This window comes from Tyto alba, unplaced genomic scaffold (genome assembly GCF_018691265.1).
Source record: "Tyto alba isolate M040663 unplaced genomic scaffold, T.alba_DEE_v4.0 Super-Scaffold_13, whole genome shotgun sequence".
Taxonomy (NCBI): Eukaryota; Metazoa; Chordata; class Aves; order Strigiformes; family Tytonidae; genus Tyto; species Tyto alba.
Genome location: NW_024881275.1, coordinates 6,303,426 through 6,317,630, shown reverse-complemented (window position 1 = coordinate 6,317,630; position 14,205 = coordinate 6,303,426). Strand labels below are relative to the sequence as shown.

Sequence of the window (14,205 nt, the reverse complement as noted above, 5' to 3'; positions counted from 1 at the left end):
GGCAGTTTTTCTCTCTGTTTTTGCCTGAGAGACAGGAGTCCAAATCTGAAAATGTAACATAACAAACAAAATTTCACAGAGGCTTTAGCCCATTTTCTAATGAGGTGTAATACAGCTCTTTCCCAAAGGTTCTCTGAAACCAGAAAATCCTAAACTATGTTTATAATAATAAAAAACTGCACATCTGATTTGAAGATTTAATTACTCAGTTTAGACACAAAGTGACAGCTTGCAACATAGATAATACTTTTGGCAAAGCTGCAGCCATTAATCTAGAGGAAGATTTGGTGTAAAGTTATTCTGCTGTAATCACAAGAGGTGTCTTTGTGTTATTAAACTAAGAGAAACCACAAAAATCCATAATCCTGAAAGAGTTAAATCTGAAGAGCAATCTACTCTCAACATCAAATTTAGATTAACATCTACCAAGGCCTATGGTCTTTGAAACAACAAATGAGAAAAACAAAATCCAGAAGTTCAAGTCAGTTCAACATTAAAAATGGAAAAAAAGAAAATAAAAAGGGATAAAATAATAGTCCAGAGAAAAGAAACAGTGGGTTAAGGTACAATATAAATTATAAACCTGAAAAACACTTTTAATTAACATTGTGTTTGATACAGTGAATCCTTTTGTCTGTGTTTCCTGCCCTGGGTGTACTGCAGTTGCAATTGACTCCCATTCTTGGCCATTAAAACTTACAACACTGTTAATTTTCAGAACTATTAGAAAGCTTTCAATTAACAGGAGAGTTCCAGGAAAAGAAAAAATGTGCAAAACTTTTGTGCAAAGGAAAGTAGGACCTCATAAAAACCTCAAGCTTGAAGAAACAAAAAATCCATCCAAACATATGTACACCTCTCCCCACAAAAAAATACATAAATAAATAAATAAACTTCTTCTTCACTCTTCCAGACAACAGTAGTCTAAAAATTCAAGGTACTTAGTGATAAACTAGGTCACTACATAGATACCAAGGATAAATATAGTAATTTGTAATGCAGGGAAACGCTCCCAGAAAATTTTTGGAAAGCCTGAGATAGCTATACCTAATGTAAAAGCCTGTCTTGTCTACAAACTTCAGCACCACTCTTCACTTTTTGGTGAATATTGCAGAACATAAATACCATATAAAGATCTGTCCTGTGTAAGTACTTATGTTAGAAAAACCCAAAAGCCAACAAAAAAACCTGCATGGTATTACAGTAGTGACCCATCCTCCCCAGATACTGCATCCCTCTTGCAAATCATGCCACTGCCATTTATAAGCAGCCTACCCATCAGCTCTGACAAGATCACGTGGTGACAGCTATGCTGCTCCAAAAACAACACTGGCAATATACCACAAACTCCATACAGATACAATTTTTTCCAAGTCCTTCTTTCCATCAGGAAGATAAGGGATCTACTATGCTTTAAAGAGGTCAAGACTAAATATTCTCCTTTTCCACCCAGACAGCTATGGGAAGTACATGGCATAGGACTGACCCCCCTACTTCATCAGTCACTGGTGGAGTGATGTCCATCCATGGCCTTCAGGCTGCTCCCCAAAGCACAAATTCTGGGCAAAGCCTATGTGGCCAAAGAGCAGAGGAGACAGAATTATTCCACTGCTCAGGGAGCGTGTGATCCAAAAGAAGTTAGTATTTTATTTTTAAACTGCATAAACTTAGAAGCAGCACCTTCCATAAAGCCAATTTCAGCAGATACACACTACAGCTTGTAATCTACTAGAATAGTAATTTTATGTCTTTATGCTGTTCTCTTTCAAAGAACAGATGTAATATGTCTAAAATCTTCAGTAATTTTACTGCTGTATCTTAACAGGAAAATGGGGCAGAACAAAACTATACCCTTTCTGAAGCTGCTTTTTCTACAGAAAATCTGTTCTGAGATCCTATATTAAAGGCTTTTAAAAATTATTCCAACTGTTACAAAATTCATATACCATGCTGTAAACAGACTGGGCATTCGCAATTTGAATTTTAAAAGCTTCTAAAACCTCATTTTGAAAATGAAAAAGAAATTAAAATCTCTTGCATCTACCATAACAAAGTGAAAACACTGAATAACATTAACTGAGAGTTCTCCTGAAACAGCAATTCCAGATGATTACCTGTTTGTGAGATCCCTGCTACTCTTTGGATAAATATTACCAGTATACTAACACTTCTTGCACACACAATGAAGTGTATACACAAGCAGCTGCAATGCTTGCAATGCAGGAGATTGCACTACAGGAGACCTAACATCACAGCTTTTAGCAGACATAACTCATCAAATCTCATTATTCCTCTTAAAGGTAGATGCCTTTCTATGTGATGTATTGACCTTTGTTTTCAGACTTCAGGGTTGCTCTTTGTATCATCTGGAAGGTACACACACTTCAAGAAGAAAGGGGGGGGTGGTGCAGAAAGCTTGATGTGACACAAGAGACAAAAGATTGCTATGAATGATGCTAGTACAAGACTTTATGATTACCTGCCAGACTAGTACATTTATAGGGTGAAAGAGTAGCTTCTTGAATCTCCAGTAACATAAAAGAAGAAAACTTCTTGTATTTCTTGCCACAACCCTTCAGCTCAGAAAACTGTGCTGCTCTAGACAAAAAACTTAATTCAGAAAACTGATTATAACTAAATCTGACTGACCTTTATTCAGGTGAAGTTGGGGTACAGTTTTGGGGTACTCCTCCTTCCCTCCTCAGCCTTAAAAGGAAATTGTAAGTTGGGATTTAAAATTCTGTTCAGATTTTTCTTCAGATATAACACCATAACCACCATTAATTACTGGAAAATAAATCAATGTACCTATTTTTAATTAGCTTTTGCTTTCTACAGGAAATAAAAATAAATCAAAACTTATCTATCAAAAAAAAAACAATCAAGCAGCAGACTACTTGATTAAAATTAGCCAATCACTGGTCTCAGACTCTAGGAAGAGATACAGCTTCCATAGGGCTGGTGTGAAGCTGGCCTAATGGGACACTGCCACTTGGGAAGGTCACAAGACCTCTTGATCAGGTTTTTTACTTGCTGAAAGACATGGCTTTGTTCAACTGAATACAGCTGCCAGATTTCAGAACGCACACATACATATGAAGTCCTTGTGAAACAAATAACTGAAAAATTTTATATTAACATTTTGAAGAGTTTTCTCCTTTTCCTCCTGAAGTAACTGAAGCATGTAGTGATTTTACTCATTTATTTTGACTTCCTTCTTCCTGCTCAGCCTTCACTTGATCTGAATAGGGAAACCAGAAGCACATCTACTCACCAGAAGTTTTAAAGCAGTTTACTAGCTTAGAAATAAGCCAAGGCAAAATGTTGAAAGCAAGCAACTCCTCTCACTCTACTGAGAGCACACAGGGAGCTCCTGAGCCTGGCCTGCTTTGCATGGCCAAGGAACAATTTTTATCCACAAGATAAATATTTGGCACAAATTAATTAGGGAAGAAAAATATTGTAATCTGTCCTCATCAAAATAACCTACCAGGACAGTTTAGTTAATCAGTGCTCAATTGGCCCCAGGATGGTGAGGCAGCATGCAGATACTCAGGACTGGGAGATGGCAGAAGAAATGCAGAATTCGCTCATCTGCCTACAGTCACACCAAGGTGATGCAGGCAGGAATGCAGTGGATACTCAGGGCTCTGATTTCTGTACCTGGTTTCCACAGTGGGTGATATACATAGCTATACACAAGGCCAGGAGAAATGTGGCATTCTGTGCCTTAGGGTAGGGCGGGGGAGTGAATGAGCTTGTCTCCCTGCTCAAAATGGTTTAAGTTCACCTGTTTGGCACTGGTTTTAGACATTCACACATTGAGAGGCAGCAAGCACCTGGAGGGGTAGGTCCAGAAACATATTTCTTCACAAAAACTGCATCAGCTGTCACCGAGAAAACTATCTGTAACTTCCTCCTCAAAGAACCAGATGAGGACACATCTGGTATCCAACAGCCCTGTGACACTTGCTCCTTCCTCACTCTTCCTGTTGTCCTTCCTTGCACCAGCTCTGGGTCTTGCTTGGTCCTGCCCTAAGTCATCCCAACAAGCTAAACTACCAGAAAACAGGCATGGCATAGAAATGAAGTTTTCTATTGCTCTGCATGAGACCACCGGTGCTGAAATTAGGGAAAAGTCAGTGGTAAAAAGCAATTAGATGGGCTTGGCCATACTATCAAATCTCACACGGCAGAGCAGCTCTTCTCAGCTGATGTTTAACAGTACCAAATTATGGAGACTTAGGAAGTTTCCTACAGATCAGACCCTTGGTTTACCCCTCCAGTGGCCAAGAGGCTCTGACACATAGGTCAGAGCTGCAACCTCTCCTACACTACTTTTACTCACACTCAGCATTTTAAATGCATATTAGAACATAATTATCCAACCATACTGAAAGATACTGAGGCATACTGAAGTAGTAACTGCTCTTTCAGTATGAAGCAATATAGATGTAGTCTTAATATTAAGCCAGTATACACAGTCAACCACTCTTTATACCAGCTGATTTCAGGGTTCTTACTCAGAATGTTGCTTTGATTTTTTTACCCCATAGATTTCATGAAAGAAGAGATACACCTCTGAGACTACATTCCCAAGTATGTCAGACGTATCTTCAATTACCTTTTTATGTTGATCTCTGGTTGTCCACTATGACTTTAGTAACAGAGTGAACAGCAAGACCCACTTTCGGAGAAGGGTCTGAGGTTAAGTAAAACCACCATAGGAAGGAACCAGAGTATAAATGTACATGTAAGTGTGCAACAGTACAAAAATGCAGCATTTCTTATAAAAATTTCTAACAGAAAACACACACCTGAGCAAGGACACTAGGTTAATGAGAAGCCTGGTGAGGAAAGTCAAGAGTTTACAATAGGGTGGGATTGATCACACCCAGGAAAATGAAAGCCATTATTAAAGAGGTTGATCTTTATCCTGAAGGATTACCTACAAATGATACATCGTTTTGTATGAGGTCAGAAGGTAAGCCATAAAAAAAGACATCAAAGAAATCGGACAAAAACACCATTAAAGAAATATATATAGGACATACCACAGAAGAGAACTACTAGGTCATTTTAGATACTTCCCATGACAACAACACATAATTTCCCCATCCACACTGTGCACCATTCACAGTATTAATCTAATCTTCCCTTAAAATTGTTCAAATAAATGGATGTTCTGTGGTTTTAAAATAGTTCTGGAATAGTATCTAAAAGCAATCAGCTACTAGATCTTTGTTTTTAACCTAGAAAAGCCCTTGTAAGGCAATCCTGTGCAATTCCTCATACAAGTAAGGCATCTGACAAGTTACATAGCAAATAATATTTTCTCCATCTCTATTTCAAAAGCTCAAGCTGCAAAAGGTGTTAGTGAAAAAAAAAAAAAAAAAAAGAAAAAATCAGTCACAGAGCCCACACCACTGTCTGCAAACATAACACTTAACTAGAAAAACAAAAAACTGGCAAACAGATTAAAGCAGTATGGTCTATAGGACAGTAATAGAGAATAATCAGAGAGGAAGCCTGGATTAAAGGGGCTGGTTGTCTGCAATGATACCCGGCAGTGATAGAGGCTGTCATACATAAGGGACAGACGGGCTGAAAGAAGAAAATGTTAAAAATAAAATAAATCAAATGTCTTTTATTTTCTACTTTTCACACTCACACATGGTGTATATGTCTTATCCAAAAGTATTTTCTATATTGTCTGTTGTAGCTTCACTGTTGGTAGAAACCTAAGACATGAGTAATCAGATGGCAGAAATTACTGTTATTTACGCACTGCTGTCACAGCTCTCCATAATTATACAGGTTGACACAGCATCTTGACAATGATAGGAAAAAAACAGTTTTTGTAGAAATTTTGTCAGCCTCCCAACATAGAAGCATAGCAAATAAAATTACTGCAGCTAAAAATTGGCAAAGCAATCATCTCTTTCAGAGTGGTTTTTTTTTTTTTCATCTCTGTCAAAAAGTTACTATTGTGAGAATACTCAAAGACACAAAAAAACCCTCTCTATGTCTAAACTGTAGCTTCATCCTACAGTGGGGCCACAATCTGGTTATGCAAAAATGCCTTGTGTTGCTTAAAAACAAAAATAATTACGGAGAAAATCAGTTGCAAGGGGAGTGGGATGGGAAAGAAAAAAGGTTATTTGCAAAACACTGAAAAAATCCTGCTCTGAATTAAAAAGAAAAAAACTGAAACTCTCAAATCCATAGTCTGGACCACTTAATAGCCAACCTGAGCCCATGTTGCCTGTGTCCCTGGTGGGCAAGCTAAACACCAAAGTAGGACAGGGAAGGCTGATTACTCTTTGAACTCTTCTACACACAGAATTGCAATGTTCTGATAAGGCATTTTCGGTTGGCAATTTTCTCCATAGCTTTAATCAAGAGCCGCCACTTGTTGCAGACACTGCATGCTGGACAAGTGACACCTCCGGATCTGCCCCATCTCTCCCACGCACCACCTGGGACAAGCACCCACACCAAACCTCCCACCACCCCTCCCGAGGAGGCCCTGGCTTCTCTCCCTCTTCCTTGTGGCCTCCAAGGTCACACAAGACCTGTGAAACTGAAGCAGTCGCACCTCTTCCTCTCACACCTTCGGATTCATGCTGGGATGTGTAAACCTCCTGCCCGCTCTCTGCGTAAGGACAACAGATCTTCTTGCGCCCTATTATCCATCTGCTGCTCCTCTCTGGTGTCACCTGCATACTTGAGTTTACCACTTTAAATGTTGTGGTTAAAACTGAAAACCTGTGGTTCTGCTGCCATGAGTGGTATAGATAAGATACTCCAGGATTCTCCATTTGAATGGTATAGATGAATGAGTACTTCTGTATTTTCTAACAATTTCACCAAACTCTTGCAGTCATAAAAAGCCTTTGCCTATAAACCGCCCCTTATTAAAAACTTGGGTGGGGGGGGGGTGGGGGGGGGGTGGGAAGTGAGGAATACTATTGTTAGTCTCAAAAAACAGTCTTAGACATTCATTGCTTTTGTTGAATATAGCCAATTTTGACTTGAAATACAGAGCACTGCATCCTGAGTTCATAGCATGATGAAGTCTTATCTAACATTACCCAAACTTTTAAGAAGTATCAGACTAGATGCGTGGCACATAAGTGAATGTAATTTGTCTGTACGCCATCTGGAGTGTGGATATATAGTACAGTATGTAAAATTAAGTTGTTTTCATGTGTTTCATATGATGCATTCACTCACACATCACATACTGTAATTATTAGCTAGATGAGCTAGAGACTTTATTAGATAATCACGGCCTGTTTCATTTCTCAGCTTTTAAAACTTAAAATAGAAAAACACCCCCACTGTGATGAAAGGTAAGACAGCTTGCTGATTAGAGAGAAAAAAAACAAAAAAAAAACACACAAAGAAATGAACAGAAAAACCCCACAATATATATTCCCACAACAGGAAGGTTGAGATCTGATAAAATCCCAAACCATCAAAAGACATGCACAAGCTCTGCACCTCTGAACGTCTGGGACACCAGCTGTTAGCTCTGCCCCTGCTTTCAGTAACATCCAGCATCCAGGTCCGCAGTTGTAGTTACTGGTTTTGAACAGGTCCATGCTCTGGTCCTGCAATACGAATGGCACAAAAACTGCTTTACCCCATCACTATACACGGTTAGTAGCTCTCCCTCTAATGTAAGATCTAAGTTTCCTATAAAGAAGGAAACCTAGACCAAATATCACTTATTCCTCGAGCTGATATAACACTGAATTTAGGCTGGTGTTGGCTTTCCCTCTGCGTTCTCTCTTCACCCCCTTTAAATGGAAAAATGTATGTAGGTATGTTAAAGTTCTTACAACCCTTATTTGGGTTTGAATATTTTAACATATCCTTTATCTTCTAATGAATCATCTGACCAAGAAAAGTTAAGCTCATATTTTCGCCATGAACTGGGTTTGAAAATTTAAATAAATTAATATGGTTTGATATTCAACCCATACTTGAGTTCCAACTCAAGTATGGGTTTCAAGTATGCTACAAAGAAGCCAGATACCACTTGTAATATAATGCTGACCATCCTTTAAGATTTCAGAAATACTCCTGGGTCTGTGGCTTACGTAAGTTTGAAATGTGTAAAAAATGGAAAACAGTAACATGCTGACTCCTGTGTGACTCACAATAGATTTGAGAATAACATAGTTTTATTTCTGATTCTTTCAGTTTCTGAAACACCGCTTCTCCAGATATCTTTACTTACGTTTAAGGGATATCTGGCTGTGAGCTTGTCACTGCTGCTGTATGGACATGTGCTGTATAAACAGCTAATTCAAGGCATAAAAATCAGCATCTTAATAAAAAGTGACTGTCTTTTGAAATAACTTCCAAAGTGGATCATTTCCTTTATTTTCAACTGGATGGTAATTGGAAAAATGTGTAGGAGGGAACATAAGACAGTGCCCCTTTTCACTATGTTACCATTGATACACAACCTTGTATGAAGTATATCCTTTGAAAAAAAAGACATGAAGAATAAAGGATAAAGACATAAAGGGCAGAGAAAGAGAAAGCTGGACACTTTAAAACCCAACTAATACTACCAAGACTATTAATCTCAGTTATAATAATGCATAGCTTAGCATCAAATTCTGTCCTACGCTGACCAGACACATACAGGATGCAATAGTATATCTGCTATACACTTTCTGAAGGCTATATGAGCAGTCATGGAAAATCAATTTGAATACAAATGTAATTTGTTAAAAGAACAGTTAAAATCATTATGCAGGGTCACACTGTCAGCGGTTTGTACAGAAGCAGATGTTGTCCAAAGATGCAAAGGCATTCAGTAAAACAGAAGAATCTTGGTCTTTAAAAGTCTCTGTGATCTTTTCAGTCTTTTGGTACAGTTACAAGAGAACAAAGCTACTGTTTACCTCTCTTGTTTCTCACCACTTTTACTCCTTGCAGCTCATTCCAGCTGCAGAAAGAGGCTTTATAGAAACTTCTAAGACTCAGAGAGAGTGAAGGTTCCCACTGTAATGGAGAGAAAGCAACATCTTTGAAACAGTTCCTTGAAAGTTCCAAAATATTTATCTCAGGCCGACAGGACACAGTCGTAAAATAAAGAACTAGATTTGCCTGGGTTTGGCAATGTCAGTATCATTTTTAGGCAAACCATACATTAAAATTCAGCAACCAGATAAGGGAAAAGGCATGATATGGTTTAAGGATCGGCTTCACAATAGAGACAACTCAAATGGTGAATCTTCAGAAGATCCTGTTGCAAAGACATTTAACACATAAACATGGGATACACTGATTTGCTCTGCACTTTCAGTACCATTACCACAGCTGACCAGCTTACCCCATTCCATGAGGTAAAACTGGGGACTAAAACAGTCACCAGTTTTAAGTTATGTTTTCCTTTCATTTGATCCCAATCCTCACCGACTGTTCTGAAAGTTATTGGCTTATTTATTCCTAAAAAAATACACAGTGGCACTTAAGAACCTGTATTACTATAGATGCACTGTATTTCTTCCATCTGAAATAATCTCTTGTAGTCTCTGTAGTCACTCTTGTACTTACTGTCTGTTCACTACACCGCAGAACATCAGATTGGCTCACATTCAAATTTGACCAAGGAACAGCAACAACAGCAAATGTAAAACCTTACAGCTGTTTTGAAATATGTATAAAAAGACATTCCTTATAAAAAATGCACCTGCATCTTTCTTGCAAACTAAGGGGTAGAAGTCACTGCACCTTTGAAGCCTAGTGTCAACATATATATGCATATAAACACATCTCTGAAGATCGGACTCCTGTTACAGGGCATGAGATTGCAAATTTATCAGACTGGCCACAAAGATGAAAATTCTAGTCTTCCACTGGGATGACTTTTTCATCACCATCATCATCACTATCATTTCTCTGTCTCTCTCATAAAGAGAAAAGAAAAACACCAAACTTGCTGATACACTACGTATGCGTTTCAAATGCAAAAAGCAAAAGCGTTTTTTAAGATATGATGAATAAACAGGATTTTGACCTCCATCATTACTTTTCAGAACTCCAATAAAATAGTTGGTATTTTTCTTTAACACTAGACTTAAAACATAGGTCAGTAATGAACTACATGACTTAACTTTAATCTGCAGCTGGAATTTACCCCAAAAGGAGAGAGGGAAAAACTGGCCACTGCATAGATGACACTACCATAGTTTTCATTATACAGCATTATGCAAATGGACTGATCAGCAAGCAATGTTCAAACAATGCACAAAAAGTTTTGTACTGTTCAAAACCTGTTCTCTGAAGAGTTCCAGTTATGCACAGTGCTTACAGCCATCATAACTTTGACAGTATCTATTAAAAGTAAACGTTAGGACAGCGGGCAAAATTAACCCAGTATATCAGATCTGTCAAGCAGTGTTTTATTCTGTTTCAGCATAAAAAAAAGACTGTATAATTTTCTTCTGTTCCATTTTGAAAGCCAAGGACAAACCTTTAACTGAACAATTACATCTTAAGTCATCACAGAGCAAATGGATTTTTTCCTTCCTTTTTCACTTCTACTAGAAAATCTATGAAGTTCTCTCTCTTCTGAACTTAACTAAAGACATGGCAATATCATTGACTTAAAAGAAAAAACGTCTCAGGTGTGAGCTATGAGAAGTCCTACAGAAGCCCAATGCAAAGTATTTATGACAAGTCCAGACTCTGTGGCAGATACAGTATCTTTTGCTTAAAAGACTTCGGGCATAAACTGCGGGTACAAGGACATATTGCATAAGCTATCACATGCTCGCTGCAACTGTGTGAATGTTATTGGATTTTGAGAAGCCACCGTGCTGAATAATTTAAGATCTAATAAAATATTCAATTTTACTGATACATTGGTTTCATTTTAAAATAAAAAATGTGAATAATGACAGGAACGGGTCTAAAAGTCAATGGAAACATTCCGTTACTCATTAGGGTAACAGTTGTTCTGCTACGCCTCGGGAAGATACAACTAGGACGGTAACAAGGTCTCCAAGCCCGGGAGCTTCCCCCCCCCCACGGGTACCCCACGCAAGGACAGAAAGAGCCCCCCCCGCACCCCCCCCACACACACACACTGGGGCACATCTGGGGCTCGCAGAGGGCGAAAAGGCTCAGCGGGGAGCACGGGGAAGCCCCCACGCGGGACGGGGGCCGCCGACGGAGGATTTCGTGCTGTGGGGGCGAGGGGGGCGGCGGCGGTGCGGAAGGGACCCGGGGCTGAGCCCCTTTCCCCGACGGGGGGGCAGCGGCAGCGCCCGGGACGGGAAGGGCGGCTGGTGAATTCCCGCGGCCCCCGGCGCCTTCCCCCCGGGGCAGCCCGGACCCCCACGGCCCCTCCGCCTGCCCGAAAGCCGCTGTTGGGCGGCCGGTCCTCCCCCGGCACCTCCTCACCACGTTCAGGTCGCTGCGAGATGAGCTCCGACAACTTTTTTTCATGCGCGGAGGGAAAACCCATCCAGCTCTCACCAAATAATTATTGTGAATAATAATAAAGAGAACTCCAAGAGCTCTAAAGTTATTTTCTTGGAGTAGGATGGATTGTTGGATGATTTTATTTTTTTTTTTTTTTTGGGGGGGGGGGGGGGTGGGGGGAGTGTGTGTAAGGGCATGAAATCCAGAGAAGGCGCCGTTGGTGTTTTAGATGGAGATGCCCTAGTTAGAGGGAAGCAGGAAAAGGGTCGCGCCTGACAAGAGCTGTTCGCTGCCGCCGAGATGCCAAAAGCCCCCGAACGTGTTTGCAAACTGTTCCGCGGTTTGCTGGATCGCCGGCTCGGAGCTAACAGCCTTCAAATTAAAATGAAGACCGGTGACTGGGGAGGGGTGGGGGAGGAAGGGAAAAGAGATGTGGACAGCTCTGCGGATATTATTAAATCTTCCCAGCCGCTCATCCGGATTACATTTAAGATCTCACGGCTTTTTTTTCCCCCCCTCCTAATTAAGCATAGTTTCAAACCGTAACATGTCTGAGGGGGGATCTTTCGACGCCCTCTATTTAAAATGTGGAGATAAGTCTTCTTTTTCAAATAAAAGAAAGGCAAGCCCAGACGGAGGCAGCCGCCCCGCCGGTCGCGCCTCCCCCGCTCCCCCCCCGCGCACTTCGGCTCCGACTTTGCGAGAGCCCCGGCGCGGCCCCGACCCCCCGCTCGCCGCCAGCCCCCCGATCCGCGGTGTCGTCCCCCCCGCTCCCCAGCCCCTCACCTCGGGCAAGGCGCGGAGCTGCCAGGCTCCCGCAGAGCACCAGCCAGGCCAGCACCGGGCGGCTCATGCTCCTCTCTCCTCCCGCGGCCGCGCCGCCTCTGCCGAAGGAAGGAGGGCGGCGGGGCGGCGGCGGTGCCTCCGCCCGGCGGAGCGAAGGAGGGAAGCGGAGCGAAGGAGGGAAGCGGAGAGAAGGAGGGAAGCGGAGCGAAGAATAAGGGATGCGAAGAAGAAGGGGAGAAGCGAAGGTCCCTCCCGGCGCGGCGCCGGCCCCCGCCCTAGCCGCGGCGAGGATGCTGCCCCACCGCCCGCCGCCTCTGCGCGCCCGCCGGCTGCCGCCGCGCCGCCAGCATGGCCCGGCCGCCCGCCTCCTCCTCCTCCTCCTCCTCCTCCTCCTCCTCCCACCTCCCACTTCCCCCCTCCTCCTCCTGCGCGACCGCGGCCGCTCTGCGCGCCCCGAGGGCGGTGCTGCTCCACACACCCTGGCACCTGCTCCGCCTCCCCCTTCCCCCCCTTCCCAAACCGCGCCTCCCCCGCCGCTGCGGAGGGAGATGCGGGATGGGGGGGGGTGGGTGGGGGGGTGTGGGGGGTGTTGGGGGTGTGAGGGGGTCGCGTAGCGGGATGAAGCGCGGTGAGGTCACGGAGGACAGGCGCTGGTTTCTGTCGGAGCGTTTCCACCGAAGCTCCGCTCCGTGCCCCCCCCGACAGCCCCCGTCCCGTCCCGTCCCGTCCCGTCCCGTCCCGTCCCGTCTGCGACGACCGCCTGCTCGGGCAGGTCGTCAAGGCTGCACCCCCGTCCGAGTCCCCCTTCTGCGACAGGCGACTATGTCGTGGTTTAGTCATTGGCCCTGTGGGTACCTGCCCTCCTCTCGGGGAGTGGGCGCAGGCCGGCGCGGTGCACTGCCGTAATTTTACCCTCCACAAACTTTTGTGGGTGTCGTCTAAGTCCTGCACTTTGCTGTGCGCTGCCTCAGCTGCCGGCTTAAAATCCTTTCTGAACATCCAGATACGGAATTTATATGAAATGTAAATGTCCGTTCTTCCACCTCCCCCCTCAGGCAGGATATCATCCTGCCCGGTACTGAAAGGAAATCAAGAATTCAAGACGCGGTGAAATTTCAGAAGTAGTCCAAGGTAGAGGACGGGAAGGTCCCATATCAGACCACTACTCACATTCTTGATTTTTTTTTTTTTTTCCTCACCTGCATATACACAGTTGCAAGAGTGAAGTACTAATTACCCAATGGAAGTCAAAAGGCTCTTCAGATATTTTATATCTGTAATTTGCATCCCCTCTACATGCCCTCATAGTAAAAGAGCCCATATTAATATTATATTAAAAGTTAATGCAATTGCTGAGTGAGGCGAATGCACTTAACAGCATTAGGCTGTTGAGAAGCAGTTCTGTATATACAACCTGAATGTCCGGCACGGTCGCAGGACAACAAGGAGAGACATCAAAAGTGGAAACGACCCGCTAAATCGTCTAATCTGTTGTCTACTTTGGCTAGCATCTCACAATATTTTCCAGCATTTCATTTACAAGCCCTTTGTCTATTTTTAAATGCCTGTAAGTGGTGGGGTCACAGCCATTCCCTAAAGCTCTAGTTTTACGGCAGAGCTTGCAATTAATTGCATTTTTTCTCTGACATTGGAAGTATTTCAGATTCAACACATTGCATTGTCAGGATATAATTTAAAGGATCAGGCTTTTTGCATTGGTTAAACTATGAAATTACCAGAAATTACACACCTTGATAAAGAGCATTTGACACACAGAATCCCATAGCATTTTCTACTTGAATGCAGAGTGCAGGTGCACACACCAAGCATGCACTTCACCATCACGGATGTGCAAGCCACTCTGGTGGCACTCAGCCAGCAGTAGTGGAGCCCTGCAAAATTATCCATCAGGTTAGGACAGATACAGAAAAACAAACAAACAAACAAACAAACAAACAAACAAAAAAA

At 42.6% G+C, this 14,205-nt stretch overlaps 1 protein-coding gene across 2 annotated transcripts in view; it reads right to left on the bottom strand.

Moving 5' to 3' along the window:
- EDIL3 (EGF like repeats and discoidin domains 3) overlaps positions 1-12,609 on the bottom strand; it is a 257,479-nt gene extending 244,870 nt beyond the window's left edge. For both annotated transcript variants that reach the window (XM_042787791.1, XM_042787792.1), the window contains exon 1: positions 12,238-12,609. In XM_042787791.1, coding sequence (XP_042643725.1) covers positions 12,238-12,304 — 67 coding nt within the window. In that variant the 5' untranslated portion in view covers positions 12,305-12,609. The remainder of the gene's footprint in view (positions 1-12,237) is intronic.
- Positions 12,610-14,205: the final 1,596 nt, after the last annotated feature.